This window comes from Notolepis coatsorum (genome assembly GCF_963971535.1).
Source record: "Notolepis coatsorum genome assembly, contig: SCAFFOLD_1135, whole genome shotgun sequence".
Classification (NCBI taxonomy): domain Eukaryota; kingdom Metazoa; phylum Chordata; class Actinopteri; order Aulopiformes; family Paralepididae; genus Notolepis; species Notolepis coatsorum.
In genome coordinates, this window is record NW_028169256.1 from 1 (window position 1) to 19,698 (window position 19,698).

General features: G+C 46.2%; 1 protein-coding gene and 1 pseudogene across 2 annotated transcripts; one reads left to right on the plus strand and one right to left on the minus strand.

The window, feature by feature from the left end:
• Positions 1-3,271: 3,271 nt before the first annotated feature.
• Positions 3,272-4,318, minus strand: LOC311248758 (neurofilament light polypeptide-like; the record flags this gene model as incomplete). The annotated part of the gene is made up of 1 exon (XM_084339588.1): positions 3,272-4,318. A coding segment is annotated over one exon (1,047 nt), but the record flags the coding sequence as incomplete, so codon positions are not given.
• Positions 4,319-5,368: 1,050 nt separating this feature from the next.
• On the plus strand, positions 5,369-11,289 carry LOC311248759 (annotated as a pseudogene). Its single transcript has 7 exons — positions 5,369-6,394; positions 7,440-7,564; positions 7,779-8,952; positions 9,250-9,432; positions 9,640-9,822; positions 10,330-10,793; positions 10,974-11,289. The product of its transcript is annotated as an uncharacterized misc_RNA (transcript).
• Positions 11,290-19,698: the final 8,409 nt, after the last annotated feature.

The window sequence follows — 19,698 nt, forward strand, 5'->3', positions numbered from 1 at the left end:
TAAACAACGCTTTTCCTCATAAGGTATTACGCTGTGTCGAAGTGTCGAATTCTTACGGAGGTGGAGAATTATTATGGTTTGCGGATTGTACTAACGGGGAGAGATAAGGATTATATTCAGCCAGTATCTGAGACGTCGGGACCATTAAAATGACACAACGCAGAGGAATTGGATGGAGAGCCAAACAGACGAAGACGTGATACTGGCCAGATTGATCAGGATCTAACAGTTGGTTGCCGATGACAGCCGGATTTGCAAGAGATAAAAACAACGGGAACAGTTGGTTGCCGATGACAGCCGGATTTGCAAGAGATAAGAACAACGGATAAAGACTTTTTCAATAATGGGGCGACAGTGGACAACAGTCATCGGGTGTGGGAGAATCATGATCGAGCAAGGCCGGCCAGCCCTGGGAGAGAGCGTCGAGTCGAGCGGTCATGAGGCGAACCAGCGCTGTAGGAGAAACAGCGCTTAGGAGAAAGATGTGAGTTCACTGTGCACACACGGTTGTTTTGATCTTTTAAGCCAAATAAAAACGAACAGATAGTGCATCCGTAAATAAGTAGCGACAGAGATGCCAGCTGTAATAATATGAACAGAGAGCCATGGTGTTTTGAAAATCGAGGGTGTTATCAACAGGATAGAATGAAAAACAAACGGGCCGGTGAAGGAAGGCAGTGTTCTAAGGGGTTAATTCCATTTTTGTTGGTCTGTAATATAAGGGTTGTTTTCCTCGCAAGGAGGCGGGAACGTGGGACTGTGAGTTGGGAGAATCTACCTACGTTTTTCAGACCTACCGTCATTTGGCATTCAGTCTATTTTTGACCTGTTCAGTACTTGCATGTTTAGTAGATCATCTATTGTCATGTGACCTGCAGACATCATTATGACCTGTTTGGCCGACGAGACTCTAAGAGACAGTTGTTTTGTTGTTAGGCCTTGAAAAAGGAGGGCAGCGGCCGTTTGTTTGAGAGAGTAGCCATTTGCACCGAGACAAGATGGCCGCAAAGGGCCACGAGGAGGATGTAGACAAGATGGCCGCAGAGCCACGAGGAGATAACAACAGATAAGAACCAGGAAGTGACACGTCAACTAAAACACCATAGAGGAGGAGTAGGTCGCCACCTAGTGGCGGAGGGGGGGTAGTGCTGGGGAGTTTTCATTACCCATAGGGGAATATTTAGATATAGGTCTGTACTACCATCTAGTGGCGGATTGGGGGAGTGATTCAAGTTAGAGAATCTAATGAGCACAGAGAGTGGATTATTATAATAATAATCTTAGATATACAGGTTAATTAAATAGAGTTTAATTATACAATGGATTAAATAAGAATTGCACAGAGAGGAGGTGCAGTTATTTGAATTGGTTAATTATGGAATAAAGAGGGAGTTTGATCTCCAGTGGGGCCTTCTCACACCTGATAGATAGGCAGGGTCTTCAGAAGACACGTCACCAGAAAGAACTGGCGCGCGCTGGGGGTCACCCGTGGGACAAAGAGATAGAGTTGCGCGGAGTGGGTATCGGTTAGCTGCTGGTGTCACGCCGGAAGACAACAAACAGGGAACAGCCCTGTAGGACAGATATGGGTGTGGAGAAGGTGGTAGACTAATAGCAAAAAAAGGGAAGTCGAATGTACAGACGACTGCTGGTGTTGTGTTTCTGCTTTCAGCGGGGGGAGACACCGACCACAGTGGAGACGACCAGGAGACAGACTGGAGGAGGAGGAAGCGGCAGGGGCCAGGCACCGCAGCCTGGTACACAGATCATCCACGACGAGAGAGAAAAGATGGCGGCGGTGGAGGAGCAGATGTGGAGAGGACAGCCAGAGACACTGAGCAGTAGCAGACCAGGGGAGACATTTTTGCCTAGGGGACCGCACCCTGGAAGGGGACCAGCTCAGGAAAGGAGCCGTCACTGAAAGGGGCCCTTGCCCTAGGAGACGGGACCGGCCCAAGATGGGAGGTGTACTGTAAGAGGGAAGGGAGCGCTCTGATTTGGACGTGGGGTGTACCTAATAGGGGGGCCGAAGGGTTTAGGGTGTGTCGTCTGAAAAGTTGCAATCTGTGTTTTTCTCTGTCTCTCTATCTCTCTCTCCTCCCTGACCGTTGTTTATCCTTTCTGGTTTGGGTGTGATGTGGGTAATGGAAAACAATAAGGCAAAACAGCAGACGGAGGGGCCCTCATTGTTATGAGTCTATTTTTGGGTATAATTAATTGAAAAACCAAGTAGTCTGTTGATTCTGAAGGTTGATTAAGAATCAAAGGGGGGAATGAGAGAAACGGGGTTTATTCAATGTATGTGATGTATAGATTGGGGGGAGATGACCACAGCTAAAACGGTGCCGGGTCAGAGAGATCGAAATGTGCATGGTTTGCCTTAGAAGAGGGTGATAGAACAGTGGTTCAGAGCAAGCAGGGTGATTGGGAGCAGCACACTGCCAGCGAGAGAATGTTTTGAATTCCTTGTAAGAACACATTGATAAGAGCAAGTGTGGGCCCATAGAGCGAGGGAGGGGGGTGACATCCTTAATGAAAACAGTAGAAAACTGCATTTTGATGTGTGTAAAGGTTAAACGCGGTTGTCATGACAGCGCGGCACATGACAACCAGAAAGGGGTGGGCTATCATAGCTATGACGAAGATCCTATAAAGCTGACAGTGGTTCCGGGTAGGGCAGACAAAAATCAGACCAAAGAAACGAATCCCACAGGAGGGAAGAGACCGAGATACTCTCTCCTCTCATCACAGAGAGGAGGGGGGGGGAGGAAGAATGACACATCATCATTTGCTTCGGCTAACGCGAGGAGGGTTAGGCTAAAGACCAGGCCTGACCACTTTTGGACTGAATAGCAGAGGGACAATAGACTGAACACACCGAAAGATCATTAGAATAGACTTTTCAAGGACAATAACATCTGTTAACATCTGAGCTGAGGTTTCTGTTTATAGAAATAAACAACGCTTTTCCTCATAAGGTATTACGCTGTGTCGAAGTGTCGAATTCTTACGGAGGTGGAGAATTATTATGGTTTGCGGATTGTACTAACGGGGAGAGATAAGGATTATATTCAGCCAGTATTTGAGACGTCGGGACCATTAAAATGACACAACGCAGAGGAATTGGATGGAGAGCCAAACAGACGAAGACGTGATACTGGCCAGATTGATCAGGATCTAACAGTACATTCTAAATGCTAATTCTAAACACAGAAAATACACATAAGTGTATTATAAGCATAAGTCATGCACCTGCAGTTCCACTACTGACCTGCATGTCGACGACCTCAGCGCTCTGCTTGTCTTCTACATCATGTAGCTGTTTCTCCAGAGACTCGTTGAGACCTCTGCAAGCATCGATCTCCAGGAGACAGGACTGTAGCTGACGCCGGAATTCTCCAGCCTCATCCTTGGATCTTTTAACAGTGTCAGTGTGCTGGGCAACGCTCTCTGTCAGGGAACCCACCTTCCCTCTGAACCACTCTTCAGCAGACTGCATGTTACTGGCTGCCAGCCTCTCATATTGGGACCGGATGTCCTTCAGAGCCCCAGAGAGGTCTGGTGCAGTGGCCTTAGTCTCCACCGCAACCTGAGCCCCCAGCTTAACCTGGGCCTGGAGCTCCACCACCTCCCCCTCGTGGATCCTCTTGAGGAACGTCAGCCCGTCCAGCAGACTCTCCACCCTCTTCTCCGTCTCAGCCCTGGCTAAGGCAGCATCGTCTGCCCCACGTCGGCCCTCCATCAGCCGGCCCTCTGCCTCCTCGCGAGCCAGTATCTCTTCCTCATAATGGGCCTGCAAGGCGCTGAGAGTCTGCTCCATGTGCTCCCTCTGTCCTAGGGCTGCCTGCTGCTCAGCCCTGGCCTCATCCACAGCGCCCCTCAGGGCCCGGGCCTCCTGCTCGTACAGCGCCCGCAGGCAGGATGGCTCAGTGTGCCTCTGCCTGAGCATAAGGAGTTCTGCCTCCAGCGCCCGGTTCCGATGTTCCAGGTCCCGCACACGCTCAATGAATCCAGCAAAGCGGTCATTGAGGCCCTGCAGCTGGGCACGCTCTTGGGTACGCACAGTGCGGAACTCAGAGCTGATCTGGGCCGCCTGGCTGAGCTGCAGCTCCACGGAGGAGGAGGAGGCCCGTGAGGAGGAGAGCAGCGCCCGACCGGGAGAGGAGTACTGCAGACGGGAGGAGGAGAGGGGGGAGGTGTGGGAGGAGTAGACCGAGTGGGACCTCCCCATGGTCCCCACCGCTCGGGGGGTGGCCTCTACATTCCATCGTCGGTATGAGGAGGTGGCGTAGTAGGGGTCATAACCGATGCTGCTCATGGCTGTGTGTGATGTGAGGATAGGCTGCTCTCCTTCTCCTCTCTGTCTGGATGTGAAGTTGTGTGAGGGGCTCAAGTTGAAGCCTGAACTGCTCGCTGCTGCAGAGGCTCCTGCTTATATAGGAGGAGGAGGAACTCTGACGCAAGTGTTTTATCTAAACACTGACAATGCAGGATCAATAGGCTTACCCTGCAACAGAGAGAGAGAGAGAGAGAGAGAGAGAGAGAGAGAGAGAGAGAGAGAGAGAGAGAGAGAGAGAGAGAGAGAGAGAGAGAGAGAGAGAGAGAGAGAGAGAGATGGGTGCGGGTGAGGGAGGGGCAAAGAGAGAAACATGGAGAGTGACAGAGAAGAGGTGAGTGGGTTCACTACGCCCCTACTTGCATTTATCTGTCAAACATGTTTAGCAGGCTCAAGATTCAAAATGTTGTTTATTGTCATTTCTATGTACTTCCATACATAGAAAAAAAAATGAATACTGTTCCTCCAAGTGCAGTGCAACAAGGAAGGTTCAGAAAAAATAAAACAAATTGTCTATGCACATAACATCTAAAATATCTAAAAACCATTTAGGCTGAGGTATGAAAGCCATATACTGTAGGTTGACATATAAAACAGTGAATGAAGGATTAAATCAAATCAGTTAGCAGCACAGTTAATTAAAGTGTGTTGGTGAGAAAGTGGGAGGTCATAGTCTGTTCATAATCCTGACCGTCTGTGGGTAGAAACTGTCGCATCCTGCTGGAATTGGCACAAGCTGTCGACGTATAGGTGCAGATACAGCTCTTCATAGGAGTGTGGGAGCATCTAAGGTGCTGAGTCACGCCCCTCCCCTTCGTTCAATCAATGGGCCAGACAACACTGCTCCTTCTTGCCGTGCTAGCGTTGGATCCTCAGATATATAAAGGAGAGACGGTAGCTATAGAGGTACAGTCGCTGTGAGAGCCATACACCCTGCACCTGCACACATACACTAACGCATAACACTCATTATACATCCACACACTCATCCACCTCCAGCACCGTCCCCCCCATCCCCCATAGTCTGACCGGATGAGCTACCCGGTGGACACCATAGGGAGCCCCTTTAGGAGAACCATGGATAGTAGGACGACCGGTTATGGCTACGGCCGCTCCAGCGGCACCCCCTCCAGCGGATTCCGATCTCAGTCCTGGTCCCGGACACCTGGCTCCACGATGACCACGTCTTACAAGAGGAGCGTTAACGTGCCTGTGTCCCGTGCCTACAGCTCCAGAATGCTTAGCTCTGCAGACAGTGTTGTTGACAGGCACTCCAACGAAAAAGAGCAGCTCCACGGGCTTAACGACCGCTTCGCCGGTTACATTGACAAGGTGCACTACCTGGAGCAGCAGAACCAGCAGATTGAGGCAGAGATTGAGGCGCTGCGGCAGAAGCAGGTGTCTCGGACCCAGCTGGGTGATCTCTATGACCAGGAGCTGCAGGAGCTGCGCTCCATGTTGGAGCAGATCCACCACGAGAAGACGCAGATACAGCTCGACACCGATCACATTGAGGAGGACACCCAGCGGCTTAGGGACCGCTTCGACGTGGAAGCCCGCATCCGGGAAGATACAGAGGCCATCATCCGTGTCCTGGGGAAGGAAATGGGCGACTCTGAGTTGGTTAAGTCCGAGATGGAGAAGAAAGTTCAGTCTCTGCAGGACGAGATCGCCTTCATCCGCAATAACCACGAGGAGGAGGTAAACAACCTCCTTGCCGAGGTGCAGGCGTCCCAGGTGACCATGGAGAGGAGAGACTTCCAGAAGGCAGATATCACAGAGGCGCTCCGGGAGATCCGTTCTCAGCTGGAGGGATACTCCAACCAGAACCTGCAGCAGGCGGAGAACCAGTTCCTGTGCCGCTACACCAAGCTCACGGAGGCTGCAGAGCAAAATAAAGATGCCATCAAGTCCGCCCGTGATGAGATAGCAGACTACCGTCGCCAGCTCCAATCAAAGACGGTGGAGTTGGAGTCTGTCTGTGGGACCAGGGAGTCGCTGGAGAGGCAGCTGAATGACATCGAGGACCGCCACAACAACGACCTGTCCAGCTTGCAGGTAGGAAAACAATTTAGAGATATTTTACAAGGTGAATGGAGCAGAGTAGTTAATTAAGTGTTGATATATTTTGTTATCATAGCTTATATATAGTAATAACTAGTATTAGTAATATCAACAATGATACTAACCTACTACTACTACTACTACTACTACTACTACTACTACTACTACTACTACTACTACTACTACTAGTAGTAATAATAATAACAATAATGATAATAAAAAGAACAAGAACAAGAAGAAAAATAGGAGCAGTAGCTGTGAATGTGAGGAACAAAAATTGTAAAGTGCTTTTGGATAAACGTGCTATATAAATGCACGATTTACCATTTTTTATTTTACCATTTAGTAATAATAGTAATACTTTATTAAATGTTCTCTTTAGTTTTCTCCAAGGCAGACACATTTCTGTCTAGATTGCTTTTTTTATTAATCATAATCCATATAGAAGCTTCTTCAATTGTTTCACACAATGATATTGACACAGTTTCTATTTGCTAACAGAAATGTGCAAACCTGCATGCAAATGTGTATTATGACATTTATACAAATATAAGAAAAATATCAAATTAAACATAATTAATTACCCCACTCAGGTCAGTGAGTCAGAAGACTGGATACAATTTCTTTTAACATCATGTGGCCATTTTTTTAATACCATCCTGTCTCTGTCACCCTATTCTGTTCTCCTGCTCTGTTCTCCTGCTCTGTTCTCCTTCTCTGTTCACCTCATCTGTTCTCCTTCTCAGTTCTTCTTCTCTATTCTCCTGCTCTGTTCTCCTCCTCTGTTCTCCTGCTCTGTTCTCCTGCTCTGTTCTCCTGCTCTGTTCTCCTCCTCTGTTCTCCTGGTCTGTTCTCCTGCTCTGTTCTCCTTCTCTGTTCTCCTGCTCTGTTCTCCTCCTCTGTTCTCCTGCTCTGTTCTCCTCCTCTGTTCTCCTGCTCTGTTCTCCTCCTCTGTTCTCCTGCTCTGTTCTCCTGCTCTGTTCTCCTTCTCTGTTCTCCTTCTCTGCTCACTAATACGTCACACTTGGTGTTTCCTCAGGAGACCATTCACCAGCTGGACAATGAGCTCAAGGGCACCAAGTGGGAGATGGCGCGTCATCTTCGTGAGTACCAGGACCTGCTGAACGTCAAGATGGCCTTGGACATCGAGATCGCAGCATACAGGTATACAGGTCTCAGACCAGCACTTATACCTCTCTGACAGTGGGAACTCACTCAATTATTTTGATTTGACTTTCAACATTTGTATTATCGTCATGTGGACGTAACCATGACATTTTAAAGGCATTTTAGAGCCAATCGCACGTTAATGTATTTTAAATGTAATGGTTGTTGGGGGGATGATTGTATATGACGTGTATTTTTGTTTTCCCATCAGGAATCTCCTAGAAGGAGAGGAAACTCACTTCAACACGTTCCCTTGCCGCCAGGCCGTCACCTCCACGGTCCATAAGAATGAGCCGCCCAAGCTGAAGGTCCAGCACAAGTTTGTGGAGGAGATCATCGAGGAGACCACAGTGGAGGATGACACAGATAACCTGGATGAGGCCCTGGCAGAGATAGCACAAGAGCTGTCTGCCAAACTGGGAGGTGGAGGAGATGGGGGAGAGGAGGAAGGCGAGGGAGATGATGCAGGCAGTGATGAGGAAGAGGGAGAAAGTGGTGAGGAAGGAGAGGAAGGTGAGGGAGAAAGAGAGGGCAGAGATGACAGAGACAATTATGAAGATGAAGTGGGAGGCAAGGAAGGAGAGGAAGAGGAAGTAGAGGAGGCAGAAGTTGAGGAAACTGTGTTATGCTCCAAGGCCCCAGAGTCAAAGGCCTCTCCTGACAAAGAGAAGGCAGGAGACAAAGAGGGCAGTGGAGGAGAAGAGGAGGCAACATCAGAGGAGGATGAAGAGGAGGGTGGGGATAAGGATGAAGATGCAGAAATTCAGCTCTTATCTCCTAAGTCTGAATCTCTTAAGTCTGAATCTCCTAAGCTCGGATCTCCTAAGTCTGATTCTCCCAAGCCAGGTTCTCCTAAATCTGAATCTCCCATGACCGGATCTCCTACGTCTGAATCTCCTAAGATGGGATCTCCTAAGTCTGAATCTCCCAAGCTTGTATCTCCTAAGTCTGAATCTCCCATGCCCGGATCTCCTAAGTCTGATTCTCCCAAGCTTGTAGCTCCTACATCTGAATCTCCCAAGCTCAGATCTCCTATTTCTGAATCTCCCAAGACCGGATCTCCTATGTCTGAATCTCCAAAGCTCGGATCTCTTATGTCTGAGTCATCTAAGGCTGGTTCTCCTAAGTCTGAATCTCCCAAGCTTGTATCTCCTAAATCTGAATCTCCGAAGCCTGGATCTCCTATGTCTGAGTCATCTAAGGCTGGTTCTCCGAAGTCTGAATCTCCCAAGCCTGGATCTCGTACATCTGAATCTCCTAAGCTTGGATCTCCTAAGTCTGAATCTCCCAAGCCTGGATCTCCTAAGTCTGAATCTCCAAAGCTCGGATCTCTTATGTCTGAGTCATCTAAGGCTGGTTCTCCTAAGTCTGAATCTCCCAAGCTTGTATCTCCTAAGTCTGAATCTCCCATGCCCGGATCTCCTAAGTCTGATTCTCCTATGCCCGGATCTCCTAAATCTGAATCTCCTAAGCTCGAATTTCCTAAGTCTGAATCTCCCAAGACCGGATCTCCTAAGTCTGAATCTCCTATGATCGGATCTCCTAAGTCTGAATCTCCCAAGCCCGGATCTACTACGTCTGAATCTCCCAAGCCTGGGTCTCCTATGTCTGAATCATCTAAGGCTGTTTCTCCCAAGTCTGAATCTCCCAAGCTCGGATCCCCTAAGTCTGATTCTCCCAAGCTTGGATCTCCTAAGTCTGAATCTCCCAAGCCCGGATCTCCTAAGTCTGAATCTCCTAAGCTTGGATCTCCTAAGTCTGATTCTCCCAAGCCAGGTTCTCCTAAATCTGAATCTCCCATGACCGGATCTCCTACGTCTGAATCTCCTAAGATCGGATCTCCTAAGTCTGAATCTCCCAAGCTTGTATCTCCTAAGTCTGAATCTCCCATGCCCGGATCTCCTAAGTCTGATTCTCCCAAGCTTGTAGCTCCTACATCTGAATCTCCCAAGCTCAGATCTCCTATTTCTGAATCTCCCAAGACCGGATCTCCTAAGTCTGAATCTCCAAAGCTTGGATCTCCTAAATCTGAATCTCCGAAGCCTGGATCTCCTATGTCTGAGTCATCTAAGGCTGGTTCTCCGAAGTCTGAATCTCCCAAGCCTGGATCTCGTACATCTGAATCTCCTAAGCTTGGATCTCCTAAGTCTGAATCTCCCAAGCCTGGATCTCCTAAGTCTGAATCTCCAAAGCTCGGATCTCTTATGTCTGAGTCATCTAAGGCTGGTTCTCCTAAGTCTGAATCTCCCAAGCTTGTATCTCCTAAGTCTGAATCTCCCATGCCCGGATCTCCTAAGTCTGATTCTCCTATGCCCGGATCTCCTAAATCTGAATCTCCTAAGCTCGAATTTCCTAAGTCTGAATCTCCCAAGACCGGATCTCCTAAGTCTGAATCTCCTATGATCGGATCTCCTAAGTCTGAATCTCCCAAGCCCGGATCTACTACGTCTGAATCTCCCAAGCCTGGGTCTCCTATGTCTGAATCATCTAAGGCTGGTTCTCCCAAGTCTGAATCTCCCAAGCTCGGATCCCCTAAGTCTGATTCTCCCAAGCTTGGATCTCCTAAGTCTGAATCTCCCAAGCCCGGATCTCCTAAGTCTGAATCTCCTAAGCTTGGATCTCCTAAGTCTGAATCTCCCAAGCCCGGATCTCCTACGTGTGAATCACCAAAGCTTGTATCTCCTAAGTCTGAATCTCTCAAGCCCGGATCTCCTACATCTGAATCTCCCAAGCCTGGATCTTCTAAGTCTGAATCTCCTAAGATCGGATCTCCTATGTCTGAATCTCCCAAGCGTGTATCTCCTAAGTCTGAATCTCCCATGCCCGGATCTCCTAAATCTGAATCTCCCAAGCCAGGTTCTCCTAAGTCTGAATCTCCCAAGCTCAGATCTCCTATTTCTGAATCTCCCAAGACCAGATCTCCTAAGTCTGAATCTCCCAAGCCCGGATCTCCTACATCTGAATCTCCTAATCTTGGATCTCCTAAGTCTGAATCTCCTAAGCTTGGAACTCCTAAGTCAGAATCTCCCAAGCCTGGATCTCCTACATCTGAATCTCCTAATCTTGGATCTCCTAAGTCTGAATCTCCTAAGCTTGGATCTCCTAAGTCTGAATCTCCCAAGCCTGGATCTCCTATGTCTGAGTCATATAAGGCTGGTTCTCCCAAGTCTGAATCTCCCAAGCTCGGATCCCCTAAGTCTGAATCTCCTAAGATCGGATCTCCTAAGTCTGAATCTCCCATGCCTGGATCTGCTAAGTCTGATTCTCCCAAGCTTGTATCTCCTACGTCTGAATCTCCCATGCCCGGATCTCCTACATCTGAATCTCCCAAGCCCGGATCTTCTAAGTCTGAATCTCCTATGGCCGGTTCTCCCAAGTCTGAATCTCCCCAAATCGGATCTCCTAGGTCTGAATCTCCTAAGCTCGGATCTCCTAAGTCTGAATCTCCCAAGCCTGGATCTCCTATGTCTGAGTCATATAAGGCTGGTTCTCCCAAGTCTGAATCTCCCAAGCCCGGATCCCCTAAGTCTGAATCTCCTAAGATCTGATCTCCTAAGTCTGAATCTCCTAAGCTCGGATCTCCTAAATCTGAATCTCCCAAGCATGTAACCAAATCTGTCACTGAGACACTGAAGGAGGTGGAAGACGTCGTACAGGAGAAGATGGTCTCCAGCAAGAAGCCAGAGAAGCACTCTATCAAGCAGGTGACAGAGACAGAGTGAGCACGCTTCAGCCAACCAACCCAGAGAAGGATGAAGAGGAGGGAGGGGCAGAGGAAGAAACAATGATAAGCAATCAAACCAGAACTACAGTAACATATGTTGATCATAATGTAATGTACAGTCTCACATATGCCAGTCAGCCACTGTATTCCTCTACTGCGCTATAAGTAGCTATTTTGGTCCTTGCGGGTATCCATACATGTGTGTATATGACTTCTGCGCATCTGCAATAAAGTTATCTCCCTGCCCCGCCAAGTACGTTGTGGACGTGTGTCTTTTGCTCCTGCAGTCTAACTCGACAAAAGTATATGACCATATACCTAACAAGTATGTAGCTAGACATCCGTGTCATAAATATGAACAGTGCAACCAGGGCCGCCTGGGAGAAATGCGAGGCCCTGTGCGAGATTTTATATATACAGTCAACATATTCTTAAATAATAGCGCTGCCCGAGGCGGGGCATGATACAGTCAACATATAGCAAAAGAGAGAGCGAGAGAGAGCTCCCGTTCTACAGTCAATATACAGTGTACAGAGAGAGAGAGAACATGTGTTTGTCATGTGTGTGTGTGTTAGAGAGAGACTAGAGCATGTATGACAGATTCAAAAGGACAAAGATCAAAAGAGAGAGAGAGAGAGAGAGAGAGAGAGAGAGAGAGAGAGACACATTGGAAAGAAATTGAAATGCTATTTGGCCCTAAACAGAGAGTACACAGTGGCAGAATACCTGAGCACTGTGACTGAAGATCCTTGAGCACAGCCTAGCCATCGAGAAAGGCCGCCATAGGCAGACTGTGTGTGTTAGAAAGAGAGAGAGAGAGAGAGAGAGAGAACATGTGTGTTTGTCATGTGTGTGTGTGTTAGAGACTAGAGCATGTATGACAGATTCAAAAGGACAAAGATCAACACTTAAATCCAACAAGAAGAGCAGGGTATACCAGAGAAACCAAAGCAAGGAGCCAATGGCCGACATCAGCTAAATAGGCTAGCCAGGTACTCTGTGACACCAGGCCACACACAGCTTTGGCCAATGGCCCAACGCTACACAAGCTACACAAGCTACACAAGCTACACCATTCACACACAGCACATGTCGTATCTCCAAATGTTGTGAAGTAGCATATGTTTTGCCTGGAAAAAAACATTGTTATTAACAAAACATTCGGGAGGGGAAGGAAGTAAGAGTGGGGTAATGTCATGACATTTTCATTAATCTTAGTTACCTGCACGAGGGCGCAGGGCGAAAGGCCGCGCAACACAGGTCTCCACGTTGACGAAAGGCCTCAGCGCGCCTCCCTCCACCTTCGCTCCCCACCCCTCCCTCCTGGTATAGTACGGGGGGCCACGGCTCCGGCCGAGGAGACTGGGTGTGGGGAGGACGTGGTGGGCCGACAGCCAGCCAGCCAGCCCACACATGGCGTCTGGCTAACAGTTAGCTCAATCAGGCACGTGGCTCTATGTAGCTGCATACAGCCAGGTGCTCTCACCACCAGCAGGCACACACCGTTAGCGTTAGCTACTAGTAGTATTAGCTACAGTAGTCGACCAGTTTGGCTCCAGAGAGAGAAAGACAGATCCACGGCGGGTATATAATCATATGTTGACTCACGGTCACTCACCATAACGCAGTATCAACGTCACGTGGAAGGAGACTTTCTTGGCCCCACGGTGTAATTTCTTCTTCTTCTTCTTCGAGTACTTTCCGGCAGACTGGACACCTTTCGGCGTATTGCTTCTTTTGAAAAGACATCCACTCGCCTCGCCTCGCTCCTCTGGATAGGTTAGCCGTTAGCTAAGCTAGCTACTAGCCGGCGACAGCATCATGGCGACTTGGCCCACGGTGTAATTCTTCTTCTTCTTCTTCTTCTTCGAGTACTTTCCGGCAGACTGGACACCTTTCGGCATATTGCTGCCTAACAGATTTATCTGCTCACAAGTTCTCTTCTCCTTCTTTTGAAAAGACATCCACTCGCCTCGCTCCTCTGAATAGCGCTGAATTATCTACCTCGTGTGTCTTCTTCTTCTATTTGGTATTACGGCGGTCGGCGGACGGGCCGGAAACACTATCCTAAAATCTGTAGAGCAGCAAATCCGCAGAAACCGGAAAACTGCAGTCTGCAGAGCCAGGAAGTCAGACACATTCTACAAACGTGTCTAATGTGAAATATATAAGCATATAAGCAAAACTAGATTTTAGGTCTGTGATGAAAAAGGGCCTCGCGGGAAGGGGGGCCTCGCAAAAAAATAAAAAAAAAATAAAAAAAAATAATAAAAATTAATAAAAAAAATAAATAAAAAATATTTTCTTTTTATTTTTTTTTTATTTTTTTTTTGCGAGGCCCCCCTTCCCGCGAGGCCCTGTGCGACCGCACTGCTCGCACACCCCCTGAGGCGGCCCTGAGTGCAACAACATAACAAACCAATCATAAAGCTAGAGTGATGTAATAAAGATCTAAAGACCACTGTCAAACATACATAACATAACATACACAACTAAGTATACAAAGAAGCCCAAATTATGCGAAGTAAAACAATTAATTCTAATAATAATGATAATAATAATAATAAAAATATATAAATGCATGTTGAGTGAAGGCTTTAAACGGGAACTATCTTATAAATGGCCTTTTTCAGTGTTTAGCATTGTTTCCTAGCTATGTGGACTTATATTAATAATTATGATCTATGTCTCTAATTCTCATATTGGCGCATTCTTCCAATTCTCCTCTCACAATATTCACCCTCACTGAACTGAGTCATCTGAAAATGTGCTGATTTGTGATGTCAGAGAGACTCAGCTGCATGATAATCTGCTGAGACTCACACACACTCCACACAGTTCCCACCGTAGTTGGAGCCCAGGCTCAAAACGGCTTAAGATCTTGAGGTAGAAAAATGCTGTTTTTGAGTAGTTGATTAGAAATACAAAACAATGAATTAAAAAGAATAAAAAATTACAGAGGTGTTCCATAAACTCACAGGAATTGTGTAAAAGTGCCCAAATAGTGAAAGAAATTGTAAAATAGTTCCCCTTTAAATGGGCTTCGCTACAGATGCGGTCAGGAGTGTGTGAGTGAGACATTCTAGTATATTCTTTCTTTCTGCATTCACAGGTGGGATGTGTCTGCATAGCTCAGTTCGGGGGAATCTCTTCCTCTCTTATACTATGTTTGTATCTATGGAAGGGAGACACTGTGCACATGTAAATATATATAGTATAGAAATATATGCAGATGGGTGTGAGAGTGAGAAATGTTGATGACGTTATACAGTATGATGTTTTTTTTTGCCTCTTAAATTATACATATTCTTAATCATTATATTAACTCCCATTTTGGAACTCAAGAGAAATGTTTTAGAATAAATCCTCAGGTGACTTAAAGGAAAACTCCAACATTTTGGGAAATTAGCTTATTTAACATCTTCCCTGGAGTTAGACAAGAAGATACATACCTTTTTTGTCTCTCTGCATGCATTAGGCTTAGGGAACGCCCGCACCGTTAGCGTAGCTTAGCTTCATCACTGGAAGTGGAGCAGTCCTTTACCCTGAAGTTCCCTACAGTCACGAAATACACTCCAAATACAACTCCAAAATGTTCCTGTAAACATGTTGTGACCTGTGTATTTACCACGTGGAGAAATAAAAAATAATTGAATTTGACATTTATGTTTTCTAAGCAAATATACTCGGAACAATTTTTTGCCGAACCACTCTTCTATGGGCTCAGTGATTTCACGCAACGTAGTGCTACTTTCTAACGTGACGCCAGTGTTTGTTTACATTTTCATTTCATTCAAAGGATCCGAACCGATTGAAGTTTATGGATACCATGACTGTGGTAAGATTTAAGGGGCTAGCGTTACACAATAAATGAGTTATAATAATACCACAAGTGTGGATTCACTCACCCAAACCCTGAAGCCATGCATCGCAGTCAGGAAAGGGGCTAACTAGGTCGATAGTCCAGCAACGTTATGTCCTATTCATCAATCTCACAATATTCGCTAACGTTAGACAGATGGAATACAGCCTTCCATCTAAAAACATAAATGAAAACTTACCACAGTCATGGTATCCATAATAACTTCAATCGGTTCGGATCCTTTGAATGAAATGAATAGTTGAACTTTTGTTGCACTTTTTTGTGTTTATTTCATGTTTTGAAAGATTGCGTATTACTGCAATATTTATTTTTTACATAAATCATAGTGGTTCAAAACTTTGGGTCGCGACTTAATGACTAATATAAGGAAAATGTTGGGTCCCGAGGCTAGACCAGTTGAGAACCACTGCCCTAGATCAGGGGTGCCCAAACTTTTCAGGCCGTGATCCCCAAATAACGGTGTCAGAGAGCCGCGACCCCCACTATTATAAAAAAATAATATATTATAATTTTCTTTTTTTTATATATAAATGGAAATGTATGGTTGAAACATGCAAACGTTCAAACGCACACACACTAATAAGCATTGGAGGCTTTTAACCAGGGCCGGACTGGGGAGCAGCGGCGCCAGATAATTGGCATTGGGGGAGCTACGGGGGGGCTGGATTGTTTATAGCAGGTGCTAATGAATTTTAATGCAACAAACAATAACAAACAAAATAACGGCATTCAATCATTCCGGGCTAATATTAGCTACATCATTGAAAATGCACGTTACTAAATGTTTAGCGTTATACACCAATGCAAGCACAAACAACCCAATAAAGCTCGACATTATATCGGGAGTCCGGGGTGGTAATCTGACGCTCGTGCATAAAAGGTCGCTCAGTCAGTAAGATTACATTTTAAAACAACGCTTGAAAGAAAAGTATAAAATAAGTCATATTTAAGATTTCGTTTCTACAAAGGGTATAGCAACTAAATATATATATCAGATAATGACAAATAAAGTCCAACAAACCACAAGGACAACGAAAACATAGCCTATAATAATATGACTACATTTCTGACATGCACCATTCACGGTACCAGCCATGAGAGCAGTAGTCAAATGGGCACAGCGACCCGACATTAAAATGGGCACAGCGACCCGACATTAAAATGGGCACAGCGACCCGACATTCCAGTGTGTGTGTGTGTGTGTGTGTCTGTGTCTGTGTGTGTGTGTGCTGTTCACCACGAACCCCTGCAGGTGGCGAGGCGGCTGTGCTTTTCTCCTCACCTGCGGTCGCTGCATTTCAATGCCCACCGAAGCGCACTGGTCACTGGCACACTCCCAGATTGCATTCCACGTTTCAACGTTGCGTTTCTCGTTGAGGGCATAAATCCACAGGTCCACCAGGCCTTTTGCCGCCAATGACGGCAGATATGGTAGCCAACGGTACCTCTTCTCGCCCCACTACACTCTCATTGTCATTATCTGACAATCTTCTGCCGAAGATTAACCCTCCGCGGGCCTCGCCACTACCCCTTGTTGTTCTTCCTCTTCTTCTTCATCGTCCTCCTTGTCCTCGTTATCTTCCATGGTTGGCATCACAATGTCCTCCACCACGTTAGCATTTCCATTGCTGGAATTAGGAATGTGTGGATCTCTCCACCATCATCATCCACTGCTCTCCCTCGCTTTTTTCCGATAACAAACGTAAAGCGGTCCATAATTTGCTTAATATAATGCACAATTAATTTCCAAACGTATTGTATTTCACCTAAATGTCACCTAACTTAATCGATGCTTGTAATAACTGTCTGCTGCTACTAACTACTAAGTGTAGAGTTACACAACAAGTGCGTCAAAGGTCAATGAATGGAATCGTCAGTCAGTCCGATGTCTTCATATATTATATTTTTTATTTTTCATAAATATTTTTCAGCAAAACATTACTGGGGGGAGGGGGGGCTTAGAGGGGGCTGAGCCTTTTCCAGAGGGAGCTTAAGCCCCTGCTAGCCCCTCCCCCCCGCCGCCACTGGGTCTGGGGGTCCCCTACCAGGAAATGTTTTGTTACAAAGACTTAATTTCCTGCATTCTGGTGCAGGAATTTTTTTATTTGTACCCTTTAAATGCCAGTGTTTGTGATGGCATCAAAAATTATTGTTAAAAAACAGGCTAGTCTATGTATGATTAGCAACAACACTTTTGATGGATTTTCTGTTTTTTTGTAATGTCAGATTGAAAAAAATACAATCTTTTATTCAACTTCAGCCCTGATCATAACACCACGTATTCATGTTATAATTCTAACCCTTTAAGTGTGTGTGATGGCATATAATTTGCAATATATCAAATGCAAAGTAGATTTTTCTGGGGGGGATTATTACAGGCTAGCATGTGCATACAACTTGAAACCATAGGGCCACCTCTCATTTCTAAATTTTTCATTTATTGACACCCTAGTGTACAAGCAAAAGTGAGCTCCATTTTTTATTAATAGTAACATATAAACATGAAAAAGGCATGTAGGCTACTTGAAGCCTCCAGTGCACATACACTGAGAATGGACTATATGGCGAAGTAGCTAGTGCTCAGCTAACATTTATCTGCTGTTTACAGCCTCACAGCCAATAATTAATTTACGATATAAATATTTGTTCCTTTTTCTCACCTGTCATGAAATGGGTAGAGAAGATATGTATGATTTGACTTGGGGGACCAGTGTCTGCTTTGATAGACTCTCCCGTCTGCCTCTACGTGTGCCCTCTTGATAGCTGCCAGCCACTTTTTCCTCAGTGATGGCTCAGCTGGTATTATTATAAAACTTGCGATTTCTTTATTTTTTATTTAGTTATTAGTACAAAACGTAACACAGCTCTTTGACATTGTGATGCACTGAAGAAAATTACCTTTGATTGTGTTTAATTTGCCGCTTTTCCGATCAGTTTTCTGCACTAAATGAAGCGTACACAATGTACCCGGGGTGAATGTTTCCCCTAAGCCGTAGTTGCGTAGCAACAACAGACAGGAAGTTGACTTCGAGAATTAATCATTATACTGTATGCTAGTCACTTACGTAGTAGTATTCATTGTTATATATGCTCTAACATTAGATTGTAATATCTGATTTGATTATATTGCATTTTCTTGGCCCTATAACTTTAAGTATCTGGCCCTATGAAAAGGATGCAGATGTTGCCCTGCCCTCTTTATGGCAGACTGGTATCTTACCCAGATGTTGCCCTGCTCTCTTTATGGCAGACTGAAGAAGGTATCTTACCCAGATGTTGCCCTGCCCTCTTTATGGCAGACTGAAGAAGGTGTCTTACCCAGATGTTGCCCTGCCCTCTTTATGGCAGACTGAAGAAGGTATCTTACCCAGATGTTGCCCTGCCCTCTTTATGGCAGACTGAAGAAGGTGTCTTACCCAGGTGTTGCCCTGCCCTCTTTATGGCAGACTGAAGAAGGTATCTTACCCAGATGTTGCCCTGCCCTCTTTATGGCAGACTGAAGAAGGTATCTTACCCAGATGTTGGCCTGCTCTCTTTATGGCAGACTGAAGAAGGTATCTTACCCAGATGTTGGCCTGCTCTCTTTATGGCAGACTGAAGAAGGTGTCTTACCCAGGTGTTGGCCTGCTCTCTTTATGGCAGACTGAAGAAGGTATCTTACCCAGATGTTGCCCTGCCCTCTTTATGGCAGACTGAAGAAGGTATCTTACCCAGGTGTTGGCCTGCTCTCTTTATGGCAGAATGAAGAAGGTATCTTACCCAGATGTTGGCCTGCCCTCTTTATGGCAGACTGAAGAAGGTATCTTATCCAGATGGTGCCCTGTCCTCTTTATGGCAGACTGAAGAAGGTTTGTTTTGTACAGAACTATGGACTATTAACCTCTTAAGCCCTAGCCATATTTTCAGAAAATCTAAAAGTACACACCTGCCGGCCAAATCCTCCCTGCTGACCGACCATTCCATCACAGTGGATAATATAGCCGTGGCCTCATCCCCGACTGCCACGGACCTTTGTGTAGTCCTTGACGACGGGCTGAACTTCTCCGCTCACATCGCCGCAACAACCAGAAGGTTGCAGATTCCTCCTGAGCAATGTCAGAAGGATCCGCCCCTTCCTGACAAAAGAAGCCACCCAACTCCTTGTCCAATCAACAGTCATGTCTCGCCTAGACTCGCTGGTCTGCCGATCACCGCCACCAAGCCTCTTTGACTCATCCAGAACACAGCTGCCCACCTGATCTCCAACCTACCAAAGTCAGCCCATGTTACCCCACTTCTTAGGGACCTGCACTTGCTCCCCGTTGCCGCACAAATCTGGTTAAAGGTCCTTGACCTGGCATATCGCGCAGCGAAGGGAACGGCAAAATGTAAATGTAAATGTAGACATAAAATTCAGGCCACTTTTTTGTCAACCACTTACCCCGGAGTTGTTAAAATGCTCCCAACTTCTCAAATTTAAATGGAGAGACTGTCTCTTTACTGGGGGTTGAAATATTAATGAGAAGAGAGTGTTTCACAAATAAG